The sequence below is a fragment of the Myripristis murdjan genome, chromosome 17 (assembly GCF_902150065.1).
Source record: "Myripristis murdjan chromosome 17, fMyrMur1.1, whole genome shotgun sequence".
In the NCBI taxonomy this organism is placed as follows: Eukaryota; Metazoa; Chordata; class Actinopteri; order Holocentriformes; family Holocentridae; genus Myripristis; species Myripristis murdjan.
The window spans coordinates 10,647,193-10,669,044 of NC_043996.1; the positions used below are offsets into that span (position 1 = coordinate 10,647,193).

The 21,852-nt window shown below is 41.7% G+C and overlaps 1 protein-coding gene across 1 annotated transcript in view; it reads right to left on the reverse strand.

Moving 5' to 3' along the window:
* Positions 1-21,852, reverse strand: part of pde1cb (phosphodiesterase 1C, calmodulin-dependent b) — a 58,760-nt gene that overhangs the window by 20,551 nt on the left and 16,357 nt on the right. The window contains exons 3-4 of the mRNA XM_030073638.1: positions 1,142-1,255; positions 43-225 (exon numbers count right to left, since the gene is read on the reverse strand). Of these exons, the coding sequence (XP_029929498.1) occupies positions 43-225; positions 1,142-1,255 (297 nt within the window). The remainder of the gene's footprint in view (positions 1-42; positions 226-1,141; positions 1,256-21,852) is intronic.

Below are 21,852 nucleotides of genomic sequence, written 5' to 3' on the forward strand. Positions count from 1 at the left end.
TAAGTCCTCAGCTGTGATAATGCAGCACATCACCGCTTTTACCTCTCCACAAATATGCCGGCCTGTACGGCGTGGACAATGCTGCGGAAGCGGGGTTTCTCTTCGGTGCGCCGCAGCATCAGGCCCATCTGGCGGGTGAAGGTGGAAGCCAGCCAGTCCCGAACCTCCGATGGCACTGACTCGGACTGGATGTCGCTAAGCTCATCCTCTGTGTCCACCAAACGCCTGGAGGGAGGGAGGGAGAGAAAGAAAGAAGAAAGAAAGAAAGAAGGTAAAGCAGACAGGGAAAGGAGAGGCTTGATAAAACATTTATGTCATCACAACTCTAACAGGGGATCAGAATCAAAACCCAACACTGTCCCTCAAATAATAACATCTCTTACATAACATCAAAAAATCCCAGGCTTGTTGAAATACCATGGCACGGGGTCCAATCCAATTGTGTGATGTAATTCTCCGAAGCTACACTGTTGTGTTGACATGTACAGGGGATCAAGCGCAAAGCCCTTTGGTCTCCACCCTCTGCACTGAAAACATGTTCTTATGGCAGATAGGGACCACTGACATGTTATCGACAATCAGTCCAATCCACTACATGGATTGTCTATTGGACAGTTCATCATCCCAGATCCTGGAGTGGTCCTGCCATCACTGGCCCTAATCTGGCTGGCTCTAGATGACGAGGGTCTTATATAATTCCATAAGCATGGTCATATCTGGGACGACTGGACCTGAAGTCCCTCCTGGCACAGAGTGATGGGACTCCACACACACACACACACACACACACACACACACACACACACACAGTATGTACCATCTACCCGTGATCAATAGACAGACATTACTCTTGGGATATGCTTTACCTATTACACCTTTAGCCTATCATTCATCACAAGGGTGTGAGAATGTGGCAAAGCAGAATTAAGAAAATGTTTGAGAAAAATGAGAATTGCACCTCAGGTTGATTTCCATACTAATGATGTCCATTATTTTTACATATTCTGCCTTCATCAGAGCAGCGCAGTTATTCTGAATAAATGAACCGTAGCCCCTTTTAGAAAGGATCAACTAGTCCAATCTATCATTACGTCTTTTTTTGTGTTGTAGGAAGAATAGTTTGGGTGTATGGTTTTCTTACCTCGTCTCCTCGATGTAGACAGATTCCAGCACTGACGCCGCATACTCGAGGTTTTTCTTGAGGTCAGCGAGGGAGGCCTCTCCTCTTTCGAGCTGCTTCACCAGACACCTTAATCTGGAGACAGAGAAGTGATTTATCAATCATTTAAATCAAACTAGATTACTCTCTTGCCCTCTGAAACAATGAAAAACAAAACTTCAACAGCTGCAGCTATTTTCGGTCCCTGTGGACTAAGAACCTGAAAGTGGCAGTAGACAAAGTTTTTTTTAATGTAAAAATACCCCTGTCTTATTAGTCTAAATCACAAACTGGGGCTCTAGTCCCTCATTAAGAAACCCATGAGTCACCCTCTTGCCCAAAAATACAATGTCAAAATGACAAAACACACACTGAGTGAGAAGAACCTGCATTCACTAACATTTGATCTTGAACCTCTTTTGTTCCTTTGGTGGCTTTTGGTATAAAGTGATTACACACCTGCAGAGTGCATTGATGTGAGTGTGCTGCTGCAGTTTAATGATGTCACATCACATGATTTCCACTTTAAAGTTCAAATTACCTCTCGCTGCCATTTTTGCAAAGTGCAGTTCCAAGTTCTTTAATTCGGTTACACGATGTACACGATGTACGAAGCTCACTCAAAATCGAACTTTCATCATTGCCACACACTTATTGATTCACATACACAAACTAGCAGTCAGTGTTCCTCCTCTGATAAGAAGTCTAATATGATCAAAAGCACCAGACACCATCTCTGCGCTGTAGTTTTCAATACTAGCCCACTTCTGTTGGCGGATCAAAGGCAACATGGTCAGTGCTGTTCCAAAATGTGATCAGGCTCTGGTGAAAAAAACCCACCAAGAATAACACTAAGGTAAAGGAAAGCAATCTCAACATCAATTTGTGCACACTGCAACCTAGTGCCAAGAGCCACCTGCTGCTGTCTTTGAGGTCAAGTGCTCTCCGTCATGGTGAATGCCCACAGAGGCTATGCCTGTCGTTGAATTATTAAGCACCAAGGTGTGGGGGTGGAGGGGGGAGGTCAGGAGGGTTGCAGGTGCTCTGACGTAGCTCATTGATTACAGTCCAACAGCTGGTAGATGACAGTCCAGCTAAAACCAAATAAAGCCTCCCACATCTTTCATAGGCACGACTGAGGGACAAGATCACTAAAATGTTCATTCAGTCATTTTCTCCAGCCTGTTTATTCCTTTTCCTGGCTGTGGGAAGATATCGACAAGAGGTATGGGAAAACACAACAAATACATCAAAATGATCTTAGAATTGCCCCAACTCCGCTGCTGCAACCCGGCTGCACCACCATGCTTCCCTCATTCATGCAGACAAAGGCTGGCTTCGATGCTGAAATTAAGACAATGATATACGATGACCATCTATTGCTCTGTCAGCCGCGTCAGCGCCTACTGATATCTCACTCACGGGACCGGTAGCTATTTTGAGAATGAACGGGCCCCGCTGACATCATAAGGAAACAAATAGATGGAGGGAAACAACAACATGGTGTGCCGCAACTCTAGAATCACTGGACACGTGATTTAATTGGTACATGGACTAATGACGGTTATTAAGAACAGCTGTGTGCCACTGAGCTTTCCTGCTAATGTGCATGAAAACACAAATACGCCGCGTCCTTCAGCGAAGCTCCTTACCAGACTGTACTTCACTATGAAATATCAGCTATTTTGATTCTGTATTTGGACATCGCCATGATTTTTTTGTATATTGCATAACAGTGGTGCGTACTAAATGAAAAATATTTATTTGAATAGCATTAATGAAGGCCCTGAAAGAAATGTTTGTCTCTGCTGAGGCCTTTTGTGAAGGGCATTGTGACAAGATGATAGCCATTGTTTGTCAAACTGAAAGCCCAGTAAGAATCCTCTCAAATTCAACTGAGCTGGAAGTATATTTATAATCAGCATGGATATTTTCATGGAGGATTATGGCCTGTTCAAACTGTTGATGAAATAACAAGTGGGTCTAAAAACACACAGATCCATCTTCATTTTCTGTCTTTCTCAACATATTGCCTCTGTATTTAATTAGACAAACGTGAAAATTTGATATCGCGGACGGCAAAATCAACTTGTTTGAGGCATTGTGCTTTTGAACCACCTGGGTCTGTTTTTATGATGGGAAAGTAGGGAGTTGCTAAATGATGAGGCGTGCCAGGCGTTTTGGACTGATCCCAGCCAGCTTAAACAGAACGGGCTCATTGAACCTGCTGTTATCGTCGAGGGAAGTGACAAGCTGGGTTAATGGCATAAGACCAACACAAAGTAACAACAGGGCTTCGAGCCAGCTGAGAAATTCACTTTAAGCCAGAGAAAAAGCCAGAGGCGGAAGAACTACAACCAACTATTTACTGCGGCTGCACACTAATTTTTCTATGTTCCCTTCATTATGAATTTGTCTCCCTCAAAATCTCATTTTCAAAACTCTCAGTAGAAAGTAAGGCAATCTACTTGGTGAATACGGCAAGCCACACAAGCTTCAGACCTTTTCGGCAAGTTGCGAGTTGGACACAAAAGGCGCTCACTGGCCCTCTTCACAATTTAGGATGCATTAGGGTGCATTTGTGCTGAATAAAATGTTCTGATAGAGAGGGATTTCTTTCTGAATAAAGACTCCTGAATCAGTGAAATCCACCAGGAAATGTAGAAGAAGTGGATACCATTACTTTAATCTTCAAAAACGTCGGAAGCAACAGAGAGAGAGAGAGAGAGAAAGAGATGGAGCAACAGAGATTCAGACTTTTCAATGAAAATCCATTCTAACAGTACATAATGTACAAGACAAGTTGCCATTGAAATGATACAGTGCGTGAAACCCAGTGCAGACAGCCCATGGGTTTCATAAAACGAGTTATTTTGTCTGAACATTCTAGTGACACGTGCACGGAATATTTAAACATCCTGTCTTATGCAATGTCTACACATGAAAAAAATTCTCACCAGACCAGAAAATGCATTTCTTATTCCAAGTCAGCTATATTCAACATTATTCAGAACACGATCATGTCAGTACTTTCAATCAGAAAAGCAAACACTACCTTCAAATACAAATTTAGGGGATGGGAATAGCAATTGCAGTTATGTAATATCCCCTAACTATCACATAGGAAGTGTCATCAGACAGTAATTAACTCACAAATATCCTAACATCCTCCCACTGCTTTTTCCTAAATGTTGGCTTCCCAGTGAATGAAATTAGCCAATCCCACTGGCTGCTCGGTTAAACGGCCACAGTGACAGAAGCAGACAAAGACAAGAGCCTCCAGCTGTCTGCCTCAGTATGTGAAAATGAGAGATTTATTTGTTTTGCTTTATAGAGGGGAGCAGGGTGCGTAGCCAGGAGATTAGCGTTGGAATTCAGGTTGAGAGTGTTTTCCTCCTTTGTTCTTACTGCCTCCCGTCCGTTGGCCTCGGATGACCTGCCTGGAGTGGAGAAGAAAAAAAAAACAAAAACACTGGGGCAATTCGGTGCCAAACTCCAGCCGCCTGCAGCGTTCGGAGGGGCTCCACAAGGCTCAACCTCTCGACAGCTGTCGTGACAGCCAGAAGTGAATATGAAAAAAAGTGAAATTAAACAGTGCAGAGGGTAACATAGCAACAGCCTCTATTACACTCCCCACACTAATTTTATTTTGCTCCATCTAAGGCATTGCTTCATCACTTCAACAGAAAACAAACCACTGCACCCCATAAGTCTCTCCATTCTTTCCCAAGTCAGATGCAGAACAAGATGGTCTCTGCTTTGAGAAACAGCAACACCGGTCAGATCCTATTTTCCACACAGGATGAGGGAGGGTGAAGGGGATGAGAGCACCGCTATGATGCAAAAATTGGCCGGAGCTTGTGTTCCAATGGCATCCTGGCCCAGACAGTATGTAATCAATGCCCTGGGTCAATGTAATCATCCGGGGAGATTAGTGCACTCTCGGGGAACACAGACAGGTTTGGACTGATAAGAGGAATGAGGCCTGCTAAAACATGATGACTCAGTTAAGCCCCAGCACCACATATCCTGTTCTCGCTCTGAACGTGATTTGTGACCCGAGAGGTTAGTCGATAAAATACTACAGTGCTGGCGCATCCACATTTTAACAAGACACCTCCGTGGACTGCAAGAATGCAAGGTATAGTTTTGTTTGATGTTAGTTTCTGATCAATAGATTGCAGGTCAATGTCAGAGCTGGTCTCTATTGTTTATGGCCGACATGACACTTTTAGCGTCAAGCCTTTGTTAAGCGATGATGCTCGTGCATTCACCCTCATTACATAAATCATTTAGTTTTTTCATGCATCAAGTAAATCTTTTTAGCACTAAAGAGGGATATGATGCATTATATCAATATTGTTGCAGTACCAAGCTGACAGTGATAGGGCTGTAACAGGATTCAGTCGTTGCTCCACAGCAGACAGAAAGAAAAAAGGCCTACGTTGTGATCAAGAAGTGAAACTGAACAAAGAATCTCCATTTTGACAAGTCATTCATTCATATGTTACGTGTTTTTATTAAAACAAGTGGAAAAAAGTACTGGTGGATTACACCAGTGCCACACAAACGCAGCTGCAGGGGGAAACAACCGGGATTATATCTCTTCCCACTGACAGATTTTTTCACTTGTTTTGAGAAAAGCAAAATTCTGCGACAGAATATGAGACCAAATGATTTGCTAAGATGAAGATTTTTTTTGCAGCTTTGACGCCACAACAGCCATCGTATTCTGTGAGAGTGTCCTTGAGGGCGTCACTGAACTCCTTCCTGCTGTTTCTCAGTCTAAGCTGCCACTGGAGTGTGAGCTAGATGCCTTAATGTGATGCATACATAAAAGTGATGCTGTGTATGAATGTCTATTACTCCACATTAATGTTCAGATGGGAGCCATTACAGGAAGCTAAATGTTGATGATGCTAATTAAAATTACAAATACCGGTAAAGTGCATGTACCTCTCTGAACATGTTTACTAACTCACTTCCTTTATCTGTTCTAAACAAAGCCTCTCCCGTGGGAGTTTGCAAATGACAGACGTGACAAGAATGGTGAGAGACAACAGGAACCTTAAAAAAGATCAGTGGTTGGCTGAATGCAGCCCACTCATGTCAAAGAATGCCAGTCAAATCCACCAGAAGACACAGAAGAAGTGGATACCGCTATTTTGATCTTCAAAAGTGCTATGAGCTACAGAAAAAGAGAAGTGGCGAGAGAAAGAGAGACAGACTTTTGCATCCAAATGCTTTGTATCGGTACATTTGGCACAAGGCAAAACAAATGCAATGCTTTTCTGTTATGATGTAAGAAAATATGAAATGGAAGACAGCACGTGTCTGGGCAAAAAGAAAAGGGATGGTATGCATACAAAGTTTGCACAGTACCTTACAGCATAAATATGCTGCACATGCTCTGTTCTACATTTGTAAATCGTGTGTGTTATGCAATCTCCAAACCAAGACATATTTTGAGATGCTATGATCAAAATGAGCACCTTCAAATAATGCACACCATAATATAAAATTTCTGACCATCTGCTGGGTTTACCCAAACAAGCAACTACACACATTGCACTATTTAAATCAAACAGTGGAGTTACAAAAGAAAGGGGCATCCCAACTTTTTCATTAAGATGCTGTAGATTAATCCTGTTTGCCTAAATGAAATTCTGCTGACAGATATGATCACTGGTGGGGAGACCTTTTATGACAAATCCAAATTTAATAGCACAAAACGTAACTACTGCACAGCTGTGAGAGAGTAAGCCTTCACAGAGACAAGGACACACACGTTTTAGATTTTTCATACCTTCGGTGCAACAGCAGAACAGCTGTTTGGTAAACATAAACATGCTGTGTTAAACTCTTGCAATGTGAAAACTAAATATGAGGTGGGTGCATTTGGTGAGACACAGCAGTTTGTGTGAGAAATGGGCCAATCAGTTTGACTCTGCATCGTTCCGCACATAAACAGACAGTCATCTACATACATGACGATATCAGCAATATGACCCAGTCTAACATAAAACCAATGATTATTGGTGGCAGAGCAACATTAAGGCAGATACACATGTAACAGTGGAGCACTCTCCTGTCTGCGTGTCTGCTGTCGTCAGATATCGATTTTGGTTTTCAGTTCCAGCGTTTTTACTATGTGGCCTTACACAATTATAAAGTCACGCAGAAACCAGTGTCAGCAAACTGCAGTCTGCCTCAGTGTTGGGGTGAATGTGAGGCAATGGAGCACTTGGCAACACTAAAGGGTGGGTGTTTGATTTACCAACCGCCAAGTCATCATTTTAAACGCTTGAGGCATTCATCTGCCATATGGGCTTTTATGGTCCCTCTAAAGTGTGTATGCATTACAAATCTCCATATAAAACAAAGCACCATAAATTCAGACCAGGGCAGGAAGATTCATAATTCAAATGCACTCCCTGATGAGATATTTTGATATACTTCACGGAGGATGGAAATAAAATCCATTCTAGATAGACAGATAGACACATAGATAATATACCTATCAGAACTAGAAAAGAGAAATACATATCTTTAGAAAAATAAACACATTAAATGACAAAAAAAAAAATGTAAAGTAAAGTAGCTCAGTACAAAGAATATAAATAAAAAAAAGTAATAAAAAATATATACTAAAACACATCTATAGAATATTAATGAACCTTTCACTTTTAAACTTTTGGTTAAACTATATGTGCAATGAAATATATCTGGAAAAAATGTATAGAATACAATATGTATATATAAAATAGATGTATAATGATAATATGTAAATTATAATATAATTTCCATATGGCATCCTTGGTGTCCCGGTACTGGGACTGTCCGTGTCTTGGTGTGTGTGTGGTTACACCAATACGTGTGTTGATATGCGAGTGTGTATACAGTATCTGTATTGTGTCTGCATGAATCCATCCCCCACCCCCTCCTTAATCCAAACTACATTCCTTTTAATCCCAGTTAACCCAGTTTTTAGTTCTGGGAAGTCATTTGTGCTGCAGAGAAATAAAACAAAAGCAACAGCTTAGCACAGGACACCAAGTCTGCACGCAAACAAATTTACGGCGCGCCGACTTCCAGAACAAATTGAACAAATTTGTACACCTAATTTTGTGTATGTGTGTGTATGCGTATTTTCATGTGGGTGTGTTTTTGTTTCTATTATATATGGACAAGATGATCTAACCCTCATGTGCCACAGTTGGCAACACCCACATATAACTCTGGCCAGCAGCCAGAGAGAAACTCTGAGCGCTGACTAACACACTGCTGTCAGAGAGAAAACATTACACTGGCTTGGAATATTATTTTATCTCTAGCAATCATTCATACACACATGCAGTCCTACTAGCAGCCGAGTAGAGTAATGAGATGGGAAATTTCAGTTCAAAGCCTGGCAAAGTCTCTCTGTAGCCCTGACCTCTGACCTCCCTGAGCTGAGGCGACACAGAAACACACCTTTTTTTTTCACAACAGCCATTTTGACATGAACAGCAGGTAAACACAGGTGTGATCAATGACAATCACAAAGCCATCAAAGCCTACACATAAATAAATAAATAAATAAATAAATAGTACAAAAAATCTCAAGTGCCATTTTTTTCTTAATTTTGTTTTTTGAAAGAAAAAAAAATATCCCAATATCCCAAAAACAGTTCTAGTAGGCTATTGTTATATATCTCTTGTCGGTATCATATCTATTTCCTCCTCCTCCTCCTCCTCTTCCTCCTCTTCCTCCTCCTACTAGTAATAATAATAACTAATAATAGTAATAATAAACCTCTGAAATAAATGTCAAATTTCTAAAGGATTTTTTCCTAACTTCAAGACAACCTCACCTTTTTAAAAACTCCTAAAGAGATGAATTTTCTAAAAAGGATGAATCTAATTTTAGACGACTATATCATTCAAAGTCCTGCCAATAATATTAACATTTACTCTAAAGCTTTATTTAATGTAGACCCAAGCAGGCCACAGTTTCATGTCATCTGGATATAAGCTTGCAAATTTTATATTTACAGTAACTATGTTTAAATACTTCTGTGCACTCACTTATTTACATAAACCATAAGCTGGATGGATTTAGCCATGTGACAAGATGGATTTAATGGCCTAATATATCAAACTAAGGTTTCTACTAGATGATATACAGCGTTAATGCTGACAAACATGCTTATTTTATCAAATGAAAATTGAAATCCAGTCTCCAAGCCTCAGCAGAGGTAAGGCTAACAAACTTTATTAACAGTACTTCAGGCCCTATCTCGAGAAGTTTTTAAATAGGAAAACTAAAGAAATCATCATGATGTGGCTGCCCTGTGGAAAAGGTTCTATCTCTCCTTCCAGGATCAATTTATGTAATTCCAATATATGTGAACATTATCACCCTGTACAAATTCAGCCATGTAGCCACTGCTTGTCAGCTCTCCTTCTCCTTCCCCTGCACAGGGAGGGACACCGTGAGTCGCACATTAGTCACCAAACGTGCGTGAAGCCCCAATGTTTCCATGACTTGCACCACTAATTAGCCGGGAGAAGCGGGCTAACAAGTTGACGAGGACAAATGAAAGCAAATGAACTTATGGTTAAAAACGCGCGCTCGCTGGAATGTGGACGCCACTGTGTGATCGCACAATTAAAGATTTAATGGACTCGCTAATGGCTGTGACATTGTCTGCCATTCGATTTGGGACTCTGACGAGGGGGAGGCAATGTTTGGAAGCTTGATGCAATATCTTTTTCCTCGTGACCTATGGAGAAGCAGAGCTCTGGAGGTCTCAACACCTGAGCCCATGCATATGGATGCTGTTGCATTTCAACAAGTAGGCCATTGGTGCCACGGGGAGGCAGGTCAGCTCTCGCAGGATGGGTTTGAAGAGATAACTGTAACACTGCAGCGTAATAAATACTTCATTTGTGGTTATGTGTCCAGCCTCCATAATTACTTCCATTAATTTATTCCTTGGCTGCCTCATTTTCAAATATATTTCATGGCACTTTTACTGACGATGAAGAGAGAAATGAAAGCCTAGTGGGAGAGGCACAGAAAAGTGCACAAAATGCCTTGTTGTGGCCTTATTGTGTTGTTTAATTTTGATTTAGATTTTTTGATTTTTTTTTTTTTTTAATTTTTTTTTTTTTTTTGCAGTAAAGTGCAAGTGTCCCCTCCAACAATCTAATTCAGAAACAGCCGTCCACTGAGCTGTGTTTACATTTAAAATTATAGCTCGTTAGGTGATGCTTTCATCCAGAGCAACATTCTGTGAGGAGAAAAGTGCAATAGGATTAAATTCTTTGACTGCAAAGATAAAAAGCCGCCAACAGCAAAGCACTTCTTGACACCAAATTTCACTGCAACTGCTCATTGGTCAACACAAGATGACAGGGGTGTCCAGCGATACTAGCAAAACACTGTGTATTAATATCTGTATTTGTTCTGACAAAATTGTTTGTAGGCCATTTGTATTCAAATAAATCTGGAAGCTGGTGAGGCTTGTATTGGAAGTGGATGTCATTTATATTGAAATATTAAAATTCCTCCAACTGAGGCGTGCAAATGAAATAACACACTTTTTTAGCGTTTTGTTTTTGTGACAGAATCTTTTTAAAACCCTTTCGTTTCACCTTGATCTTTTGTTTAGTGTGCATGATGTATACAAATGAAGAAAAATATAACAAGAAGAATAGCCCTTATTTTCTTCTTTCTCTGTGCCCATGCTAGAATTTTTCCAAGTTATATTTTCTGAAGACAAGTGTGTGGAGCAACACAACAGCCCGGTTGTGCTGGATGGACTCAGAGGACAGCGGATTAATCCCCTCCCAGTCAGACCACTGCTCTCTCACAAAGTCTATCAGCGGAGCAGCAGACCCGCCAGGACAAGAAAAGACAAAAACTGGCCTCACTAATGCTAAATTAGTAATCAAAATAATTACACTATTCCCAGAGCCAACAGAAAGCCTATAAACAAGGAACTCTCTTCTCCCCTCTGTCTCTCCCTCTCCCTCCCTCCCTCTCTCTCTCTCTCTCTCTCTCTCTCTCTGTCTCTCTCTCTCTCTCTCTCTCTCTCTCCTCATCTCTCTCTCTCTCCTGCGGCTCTGTGTGTGTCGCAGACACCAACAGCCTGATAGAGGAACTCATACAAATTCTGCCTCTTTCTCCTCTGAGTTAAACGACAAAAGCCAATCAGGTCATGTTCAACTGTTTTCTCCATTATGGGCGTAGTAGTATAAAAATTTGATGGAACAAATATTCATGTAATATCCTTTATTTGTGCTTTGCTGAATGTGGCATTAAGCAACATCCCTGCAGAGTTTGAACTAGCCAGCTGGCAGTTGTGAGTCTGTGCAAGAGAAAAGAGTCTATGCTCCATCCCTTGAATAAATAAATGTTGAAACAAAGATGGGCCTGTGCTTTCTTGGAACCAGGTAAGCCCTGTCGTTCAGCAAAGTCACTTAAACCTGCGCTAACTCTCCTTCCTCTTAACAAAACTCCCACGGTGTAATCCGGCGGAGCCCAGCACTTCTGTACACTGTAGTCAGCACTCAAACACTTCATCTAAAATCACGACTCGGAAGCAGCACCCAGTTCATCTTTGCATAAATAAAACGCTGGGAATTCTACCGCAGCACTCAGATAATATGCTCGTGTTATTCACTCTGTTATACTTGATTAGCAAAACCGGTGGAGTGCGGCAAGACCATCAAGCATTCAACACGATATCGCTGAGCAACTCACGTCTGTTCAAGCGCATCAGACAGGAGAAGATATGAAATATTCCAGGAGGTTTTGGTAGGAAAGGTTTAGTGGCCTGACACACAACACAAGATCTGCACAATGCCTGTGATTACAATAACACACAGGAAAACTACAAACACATAGAGTTATAGACAACTGAATCCATATGTATCCAGTGGTATAGACTACATGTCTTTCACCATCCCTGCATGTTGTATGACACCCTCACATCTTAGTATCATGTGTGTCAGTGCAGTATGTACTCCGAAACATTGCAAATATGCCTCGACATCACTCTCACCAACACAAATTCTTGCAAATTTATTTCAAATAGCAATTAGAAGTGATTCACCAAACTGAATCAAACGTGATAAACTGTCTCTCTAATCTTGCATACATACAAATCCCCTCCTCGATTTCCCCCCCGGCTGACCGCACCTACAGTACTAGCTGTCCTGTCAAACGTGCTCTGTCCCACGCTGACATGTGTCAGCGCTGGAGTCTAATCCCTAACCCGGCAGCGGTGCAGCCATGGACTACGTAATCCCCAGAGATTAAAATACGCATCCTATGGCCTGTAGGAGACCGACAAAGAGAGAGAGACAGAAACAGAGAGACAAAGTGTATGGGTGTGTTTGTGTGTGTGTCCGTACGTGTGTGGAGTCCAGATGGTAAGGCTCCAGTGACAACACACTCACGAGTATATGAAACTGACTTTGTAGTGCAGAGTAATTACGCTGGGTGTAAGCTGAACTGTGTTGCTGTAATTGACTGTAACTGACAGAGTAAACGCTCACGACCCTGGGCCCTTTCCAAGCCACTGAATGCGTGTCATAAAATGTAAAAATACACGGCTGTTTATTCTTCAGCTGAAATGTTCACCTTTAATTTGTAAGGATTTTTTTTTTGGGAGGCACTGCTGACTCAATATGGCAGTGTGCTTGTAAAAATGTGTTTAATATTAGAGTTAAATTCTATTTCACAGAGGATTTACTCTTTCATAGTTCTTTATTGGCTTAACCACTCATCTAGTTGCCTCAGCACAGTGGATTTTGCACGTACATGCTCAGCCAATAGGGATCAGGCCTATTCAGTCTCTATGTAATGGCCGGGGCCCATTATCCCTTAATCCTTAAATGCATCAGTGAATGGAACCTACCTTCTTCCATGAGTAGGTCAAAAATGACCCAAATCAGATTCAATACATTTTTCAATAATTTAAGTTAATTATGTTCATCCTTTTTGCTAAACATCACTAAATGAACATATTTGGTATGCACCACAGTGATTTAGAATTTAAAATATGGTTATTTGTGCTGCACATTTTAAAATGTATTTGGCTTTTGGATAACAGGTTTACTTACCATCAAATCAAACTAGCAGCCCACCGACTACATGGGCTTCCAACCTAATTATGCACTTCAGCTGGAGGTTAATGGCCAAGAGAAAATTTAAAACAAATGCCCTGGGTTACTAGCCGAAGCATCTACCTCTCTCTTGTCACTCTGCTCTGTCTACAAAACACCCACCCAACCTATAATAATGTTAGCCAGTTTTTTGAATAATAGCATACAGATACAGCTATTACTATTACTATTACTGTCACTAACTACCTAACTTAGGTACATGTTAGCTGGCTATCTAGAGAGGCTGTGGCAATAAATGTGCAAAGTTATACAATTGCTATCAATTTAGTAACGTAAAAGATGTAAAAAATGTAATAACCACTGTATAAACTTCTTTTGTTCAGTGCCAGAAGAACAACAACAACGCTGAGGATGACATCTTCCAAACTTCCACAAGCGAGGTGCTGCCCATGTGCCCCCCCACACACCCCAGACACACCCCAACAGCTGGTGTCACCTTCATCTGCAGGGCACCGGCAGCCCTGGATCCTGTCCACTGCTTGTCAGAGTTGTTTTTGGGATGCAGTGATTGCGTGGCAGGATGGGGGAGAGGACACTTCCGGGAAGAGAATCCACCCCCGCTGCCCTTGTTGTCACACCGCTGCCAGCCCTCTGTCTTGGCACAAGAGTGGCCGATCACTTGGTAGTTGTGGATGGAGACAGAGATGAGACGTGGAAACAAGGCACAAACCTGTTGAGAATGATGGGGGGAGCTTCCCTGCCATCTTCAAACAAACCAGCATGGCTGATAACAAAATGGGTAGGTACAGTGATATGGTTTCTCCTCCCACAGTCTGCCTCCTCTGTTGACATATAGTGCTTTTTTTTTTTTTTTTTTTTTTTTTTGGAAAAATTGAGTGCAGTCACCTCCCAGCCCAGCAATCTCCCCCTGCAGCTCCCTCACCACCCAGCTTGCTCCTGCTGGCCAGCCCAGATAGAGAGGCTCTATTAAGTCACAGCACCCTGCCCTCTCTTTAGCAGTAAGGGTTATTTGATTCTGGACACCAAAAACTTTTTTCCATGTCCATAAAAGCTGAAAAGAATAAAGGTGTCTGCAACCTGTCCTCACCCCAGACAAGGGCAACACAAGAGTGGCAGGTCAGTAAACCATCCTGAAACCCACCATGCCCTCGGCTCTGAAATCTGATCTGTTGAGAGTGACGGGCTAAGCGATATGAGCCCACCCCACTGTCCACAAGGACAGCATGATGGGTCGAGAATGTGGTAGAGTGCAGCTTTTCTGGAGGTGGAGGAGGGGCCACTGAGTTGGCCCTCCAACATCGCCTCCACTATCAAGCAGAGTCCGTCCTTCAGCCTGTCTTACCCTTTTCGAAAGTGCGGACGTATTAGTGGGTAGTCCACTGGAAGCATATATGCGGGACTGCCCATCCCCAAGAGGAACTCATTGGCCACCATGTGTGACAGGCCTTTTCCGTGCTGGTCCAAAACAGGCAGAGGGCCGAAGCTGTGTACAACAGCTTGCTAAACTCCACTTCACAGCTGGCTGCTCATCCTCTGACACAGGAATTTTATCAGGAATGACAGAACCACTGTGTTTTGACAGACTGGATGGACAGGACACTTCAACAGGGTTACGCACTTCAGTTCAGTTATATCCGGCCTCCTTTCACCAGAGTGAGGGAGTCGGTCGTGGTCTCACAAAAATGTCAGTGTCACAGCAGGGGGTGAGGTGACTGGACTTCGCCACCTGAGCCAATAGAGCCCCGTTAGAGGGTGGGGGGAATGTTGAAATAGAGAGATAGTTACGGTTGGTAACTATAGTTCTATGGACAGGGAGAGCCCTGAAACAAGCTGCCTGTGCACCCGGTTTGCATGAACTATTGCATCTATCAGGGTCCTTGGATTTCTGAGATACATGGTGTGCGAGCTTGTTCCGGTTCGGATTAAACAAATTCTTCATGTTGTACAAAATGTACAAGAGAGAATTTTTATTTAACCGTAAGCTATGTTTTTTTTTCTGCCTTTTTAAGTTTGCAGTCAGTGCTTTACAGTTGCAAATTATATGGAATATAAATTATTTTATTCGAATTATGAATTACTGATCTGAAAAGCCTTTTGATGAAACCATGTGTTGTAAAATGAGTCTCCTGTGTAGTGGAATATCCCTGGGTTCACGGTGTTTGGTCATGCTGTGTCTGTTCATTTCAGTGTTTTCCACCATGTCTCCAGTTCATATCAGGGTCATTAAATGCCAGTAACTCACTTACAGCAATCCAATTAGCTAAAACCAGATCTTCAGACGTTACTGAATTCCCATATCAGATGAGTCATGCAGGCTAGAGTGAAAAACAAAACAAACAACTTTCCACCTGTTTCTGTCTGTCATGCACAAACACAGAAACAGCAGACACACACACACACACACACACACACACACACACACACAAACACACACAGATATAGGTGTGAACCTTCAGATAGCAGTAATTAGGTTTCAAACAACAGAGAAAATATATGTGAGTGTATGTTCAGTGTTTCAAATCCCTGGAATGGCTAGACAAGGAAACAAAACACTTTCCCCGTCCTACAACAACAGGCCGCCAAGGTCAGTGAAGCAAAGCACATAACCCCAAGCTGCTTCATTGATGAGGCTGCATGGCCAACAGAGGAAGAGTCTGAAATTACAGCTACCCAGTGTAAAATGCATGTGAATGTATGAATGTGTTAGGAACAAACATTCATAACTGGGAAACCACTGAACAAATTAAAGGTAAAGAAAAAACAGACAATCCCAAACACCAACAACACACTACATAAGCCTACTCACATCCCACAATTACACCTTATTACTCTCTCACACTTATAGTAAACCTCTTTTATGATCTAAGCCCAACATTTAACCCCGCAGCACTCTACTGTAGCTTCACAGTCAAGTGTTAGGTTTAGGAAAATTTCCAACATTGATTAGCTTGCACCACACAAGCAGCCAGCAGCAGGTTTTTTCTGTGCCAAACACCACTGCTCCACTAATGATTTTAACATGGATTTCTTCCAACCCGCCGAGCCCATGTGGTTATGGCAGGCTCAAATCTCAGAGCGCTTTAAACATTAACAGCCAATCTGAGACATTTTAGATCTGTGAGAAGCATTCGCCTGCTGTGAGAGGTGAAGAAGACTTGGGGAACCATTCAGAAACACAATTACATTTAAAGACCTGGCAGCAAATCAGCTCAAAGGAGTGAAAGAAAGAACAACTTGAACAAAATGGGCACGCAGGTACAATAGTTATGGGAAAGCAGACGGCAGAGAGAGAGAGAGAGAGAGAGAGGAGGACGGTGAGAATGTGCATTGATATGAACTTGTGCATGTATAGATGCACATGCATTCAGATGAAAAATCATCTCCTCAATGGATTTTAGATTGTAGATCGAATTCTATTGCTTTAGATTAGATTAGATTGGATTAGATTACATTAGATTAGATCAGACTTTTATGATACCCGTGATGAAATTGGCTTGTTGCAGCAGCAAGCAGTAGGATACATCAAAGAGGAATAGTTTATAAATGAGAACAGAGCAAATGGGGTAATTTACTCAACAGGCAAACTTGATCATATTAAAGATGCACTCGGCAACTATATTGGTGATTTCAAATAGCAGCAAGCAGTAGCTGCTTGAAAATCTTAATTTATACCTAAATCAAGAGGTCTGCACCCAAAATATTTCTATTTTCTAATGCTTATTATTTTAAGACATTTTCATTCTTAGTCACAGACATGTTGGCGCAGCGCCTTCCTCAGTGTGATATCAATGCCCAGAAATCACATAACATTTTGGCAATAAACTGCACACAGCATGCTCATGGTTTCAAACCTGATCGCCCTTTCTCGCTTCATACCAAAGGAGAAAAGAGGCAAAAGATCTAACATTAGTGAGTCCAACTTGTCTGCTGCTGTTTGGGAGATAGTTTGTGTTTTATTCTTATGTTTCTTCTCATCTGTTGTGGACGAGGGTATGGCAAGCAGGAGGGACAAAGGTTAATCAAGCCAGGGGCTGCTGATTCCTAATGGGACTTTTATTGTAAAATAGATTGCACCACAACAAAGTAAGAGCAGTGCCTATTTCTTTTCACATGGGAGCCCAAGGGTAAAGTAGCGAGGATAATGAATTAGTTTATCTATCTATCCTGGTAATGGTGGTTTGAACTGCTAAAGCAAAACTTGGACAAAATATTCGATTTAGGAACATGACTGCTGAAAACACAATTGCAGAAGGTATTTCATAACGTTTTCTACTGCTTTTTGAGCATCATGCACATCCTGCTTTTCAAAATGGGAGAGGAAGAGATAAGAGTGCTTTCAATTAGATTATGTGGCAGAGTCTACGCCAATAACATGGGGCCCAGTGCTCTGAGTCTATCAGAGATTATTACAGTGACAATCCAGACATCAAGATAGCCAACTACAAGCATCACACTGCTACTTCCAGCATGACAGCTGGAAGTGGAGCCACTAGGTGTTGTGTTCTGTCCTCTTATGTTCAACTGTGTTCGATACTGTTATTAGGACAGGAATCAGTTTATTGAAAACTGATTCAGGTCTTCAATTCTGAAGCATACAGAAAGAGAGAGTGAGAGAGAAAGAGAGAGAGAGAGAGAGAGAGAGAGAGAGAGAGAGAGAGAGAGAGAGAGAGAGAGAGAGGGGGGACAGGACAGCTGCTCTCAAACTGTCTGCATCTCAGTTTTTCATGTGTTCCCCTGCGTGAGCACACACACACACACACACACACACACACACACTGACTCACACAACCGCAAGGATAAATCAATAAATGCTGCAAAGTGCTGCACTGGGGTGAGCGAGGTCAACATTTGTCTGTCCTTCAACCCCTAGACAAAAACAGGCCATGAGAGTGCACTTATTCTGGCAGTGGTCCACTTCACACATATACACACACACACACACACACACACACACACACACACTCACATATCATATACTCTCAAACAGACCTTGTATTTGAGCCTTGAACCCTTATTCAGTCTCGCTGAGTGACGCACATGCAGATATTTTTACATTTGTTCAGCATTTATATTTGGTAAAATCTGAATCACACTAAATAGCTCCCAAACATTTGCAAGGTCTGGTTCCAAATATATATATATAAAAAACTATGATCACAGAAATTATGAAAGATAGCAGTGAACCTGAGAATTCAAAATTGTAATTCAGTACGGCTGTGGGTATTTTGAACCTAAACAGGAAACAATCACCACTATCCCCCCAAGAGAGAGGATTTTATCCTGCTTCTTAATCTGGGATGTCACTCCAATGTAAATTAAGAATTCAAAAAAGTGGAAAAAGGTTACAGTTGGACCTCTGATTTCTCTCAAATGTGAACACATGAATTAGCGGAGATACACAGCTATGCATGTTTCAACAGGAAGACTTCAAATGTTAAGACTTTTTTGCTGTTTAACCCTATAAAGCTGCACGTGTCATATTTAAGACATGATTGTTTTCAGACTTGTACATCAACTGTACAGCATTTGTACAGCAAATTTTTAGTTGGACCAACAATGGCTCCAGTTTCAAAGAATTGGAATTTTCGGGTTCAGGCTTTACAGGGTTAAACCAGCGCTGACTTACTTCCTAAAAGTGCTTTTAGGACTAGATGGAGCTCTACCGAATGGAAATAATCATACCTAACTTTCTGAGATGTAGTGATTTCAGAAAACTTAGCCATTTGAATAGGGGTCATGAGGTCACTGGAGGGGGATTTTAATGCCTGAATAATTGTAACACTCATAAAGATGCATGTGAGCTGCTCACTCTTAAGTTGGCCCGACGCACAAGTAGGCCAACAGCAACTCTCTCCCTTTACACTTCTTATCTGCTACTGCTGTATGCTGTTAAGTCTCGGTACAACTTCTGCAAATTACTCTTCGGTTAATGACTCAATTAAGTTTAATTAATAAGATGATCAGTGAGAGCAAATGTCAGCATGGAGGTGAGATCACTGGAGCTGGCGAGCTCAGTGGAGACTCTATTCCATCTTCATGTCTTTGCCTCTCTCCTTAAGGGCCTCTCATTTACTCCTGAATGTTGCACTGGGGGAGAGGCGTCTCATTAAACACAACAGGTGTGATGAGAGCCTGTGCTAATGAAGCTAATGGGGCTAATGAAGCTGGTACAGTGGGTCTTTCCCACCCCAAAAACATTTTACATCCTCTGAAAGACAACGTGTGTTTTTGTAGAGATCTTTCTCAAGGTTGTTAAACTATCTCTGTGCTATTTAAAATTCCCTGTCAGCTTTGCAGATAATTCTCACAGCAATGCTTAGATTAAAAGTGCCAGTGTGTATCCCCTACCGACGTGTTGTATCTACATAGACCTGCGTTTTCTGTGTGTAACTATATTTATATATGTGTGTGTGTGTGTGTGTGTGTGTGTGTGTGGGCTGTGGAATTACAATGCATTTGGAGAAGAGAATATCAAAAATCAACTAGTACATGTTAGAGAGTTGGAGTATGTTAGAGCGGGTCTATTTACTTTCCAGGCAGGATGTTTAGTCCAGCATGTCCACAAGAGTGAGAGAGCGAGAGAGGGGGTGGGGGGTGTTGGTGGGGGGGCGAGAGAGAGAGAGCAAGAAAGAGAGAGAGAGGGAGAGAGAGAGAATGATATAAAACAGTGTCCCAACTGCGTCACTGAGCTGATTCTGAGCATTGCTCATGAAACATATTTTACTGATATAATCACTAACAGAATGGCATTCATGCACAATCAACAGGGCAGACACATATTCCCAAAAGAAAAAAAAAAAAAAAAAAAAAAAATGAAAATGTATATCCGCAAACACATGCACAAACACACTCTGGTAGGCACACACAGAAGCACACACACACATGCGTAGTGGCTCTTTAATCCTATTTTGACAAAAGCGCCTTCTACCATGTGACAAACAACAACATAATTCAGTTGACGATGCCAAATCCTTCACTGTCCAGTGTTTGCATAACAGCTAAGCAGCAATACGGCACAAAGCACTACATCTCTAATCAAGCCATTACACACTTGGCTGTCAGCCAGCGCAGGCAAAAAGTGGCTGAGAACATCTTGAATCTTAAAAAAACAGGTGGACACTTCTCGTAGCGCTGGATTTATGGGTGTTTGACTCACCTCTGACACGCCAACAGGCAGCTGCTTGGCAAGGGGGAGGTCATTTGCCTGGTTTGAATTGCTTTGAGTTGTTACACTTATTAATTAAATACATTCGGATTTTGTCATCTTTAATGGTGTCATCCATTTAATTGCCTGGTGAAAAGATAAGTTATCTGCACAATTAGGATAAGTGAGCATGAGTTAGAGAGAGCTCTCGCCGAGGCACCGCAGGGATTAATAATTACAGGTGTTAAATGGATAAATACAGTTAAATGCCTGTACATGATATCTTCACATTGATTTCACATGTCTGGCACAGCCTATAACTTTGTGGAGGCAGTTTGAAATGTTGCAGGTGATGTATATGTAGGACTGGCCCACAGGCTGTGAATCGACTGAGTGGTGATGAAAAGTAGCTATGCACAAAACGTCAAAACGTCATTTCAAGCATCACAAGGACGATTGAAGGACAAACTGATGTTGGTTAAACTAACTTTTACGATTAGAAACGCCTTGCAGAAACATTGATTTAAACAATTTATTAGTCCCATTGACTTATTAGTCCCAAGGATAAATTTTTCAAGAAATGGTATCACCAGTTAACACATTAAAGTGGTGATATGCAAGGTTTGCGTCTTTGTGAGTGTGTGTGTGTGTGTGTGTGTGTGTGTGTTGTTGCTGTTGTTGTTGTTGTTATTGTTTTTGTTATTTTGGTCCCATTTATGGCGCTAAGAAGCCATTGTTGTGTTTCAGCAATCATTTCTCAAGCAAAAAGAGGAATGAGTGTGAAGTATTTTTCTTTGGATTATCTATTAATGAAGCTTGAGTTTCTGCACTGTAGGTGGCGCTCTTTTATGCACCAGACACTTTGCAGATCTACCTGTGATGAGAATGGAATGGACATTGAACTGTTTGCCATGATCATTTGACTTGTTCAAAAGAAAAAGGTGATTATTGTTAACTGTTAACACACGTCAGTAGGGGTGTAAATCCGCCTGTAAAGTTCGTCCTCCGTTAAGTCCACAAAATTCTCGCTCCCCCTCTGGTACCAAGGCAACGGAGACAGTGCATGGAAGATGCACCTCCATGCTTCACACTACTCCATCGCACGTTTGGTTCTTACTGCTAAACCTCACCTCAGTGAGTCCACGACTTTACTGCAAGTCAGTTTATATGGAAGTTTAAATGGAAGTTAGCCTGTTACAGTAGTCACAGTTCTTTGCAATGGAAGCGATTTAAATGAAAATGACCAAATGACTATTCTGCTGCTGTTAACTGTAAAAGAATGTCCATTCTACTCCCATTCACTGTCTATGGATCTGGGTAGAGATTAAATCACTACTGTGGTATATAAGTCGGCAGTAGAAAGTAGCGAAATTGATATTTACATAGAAGTATTGCAGGTTATTAACAACTG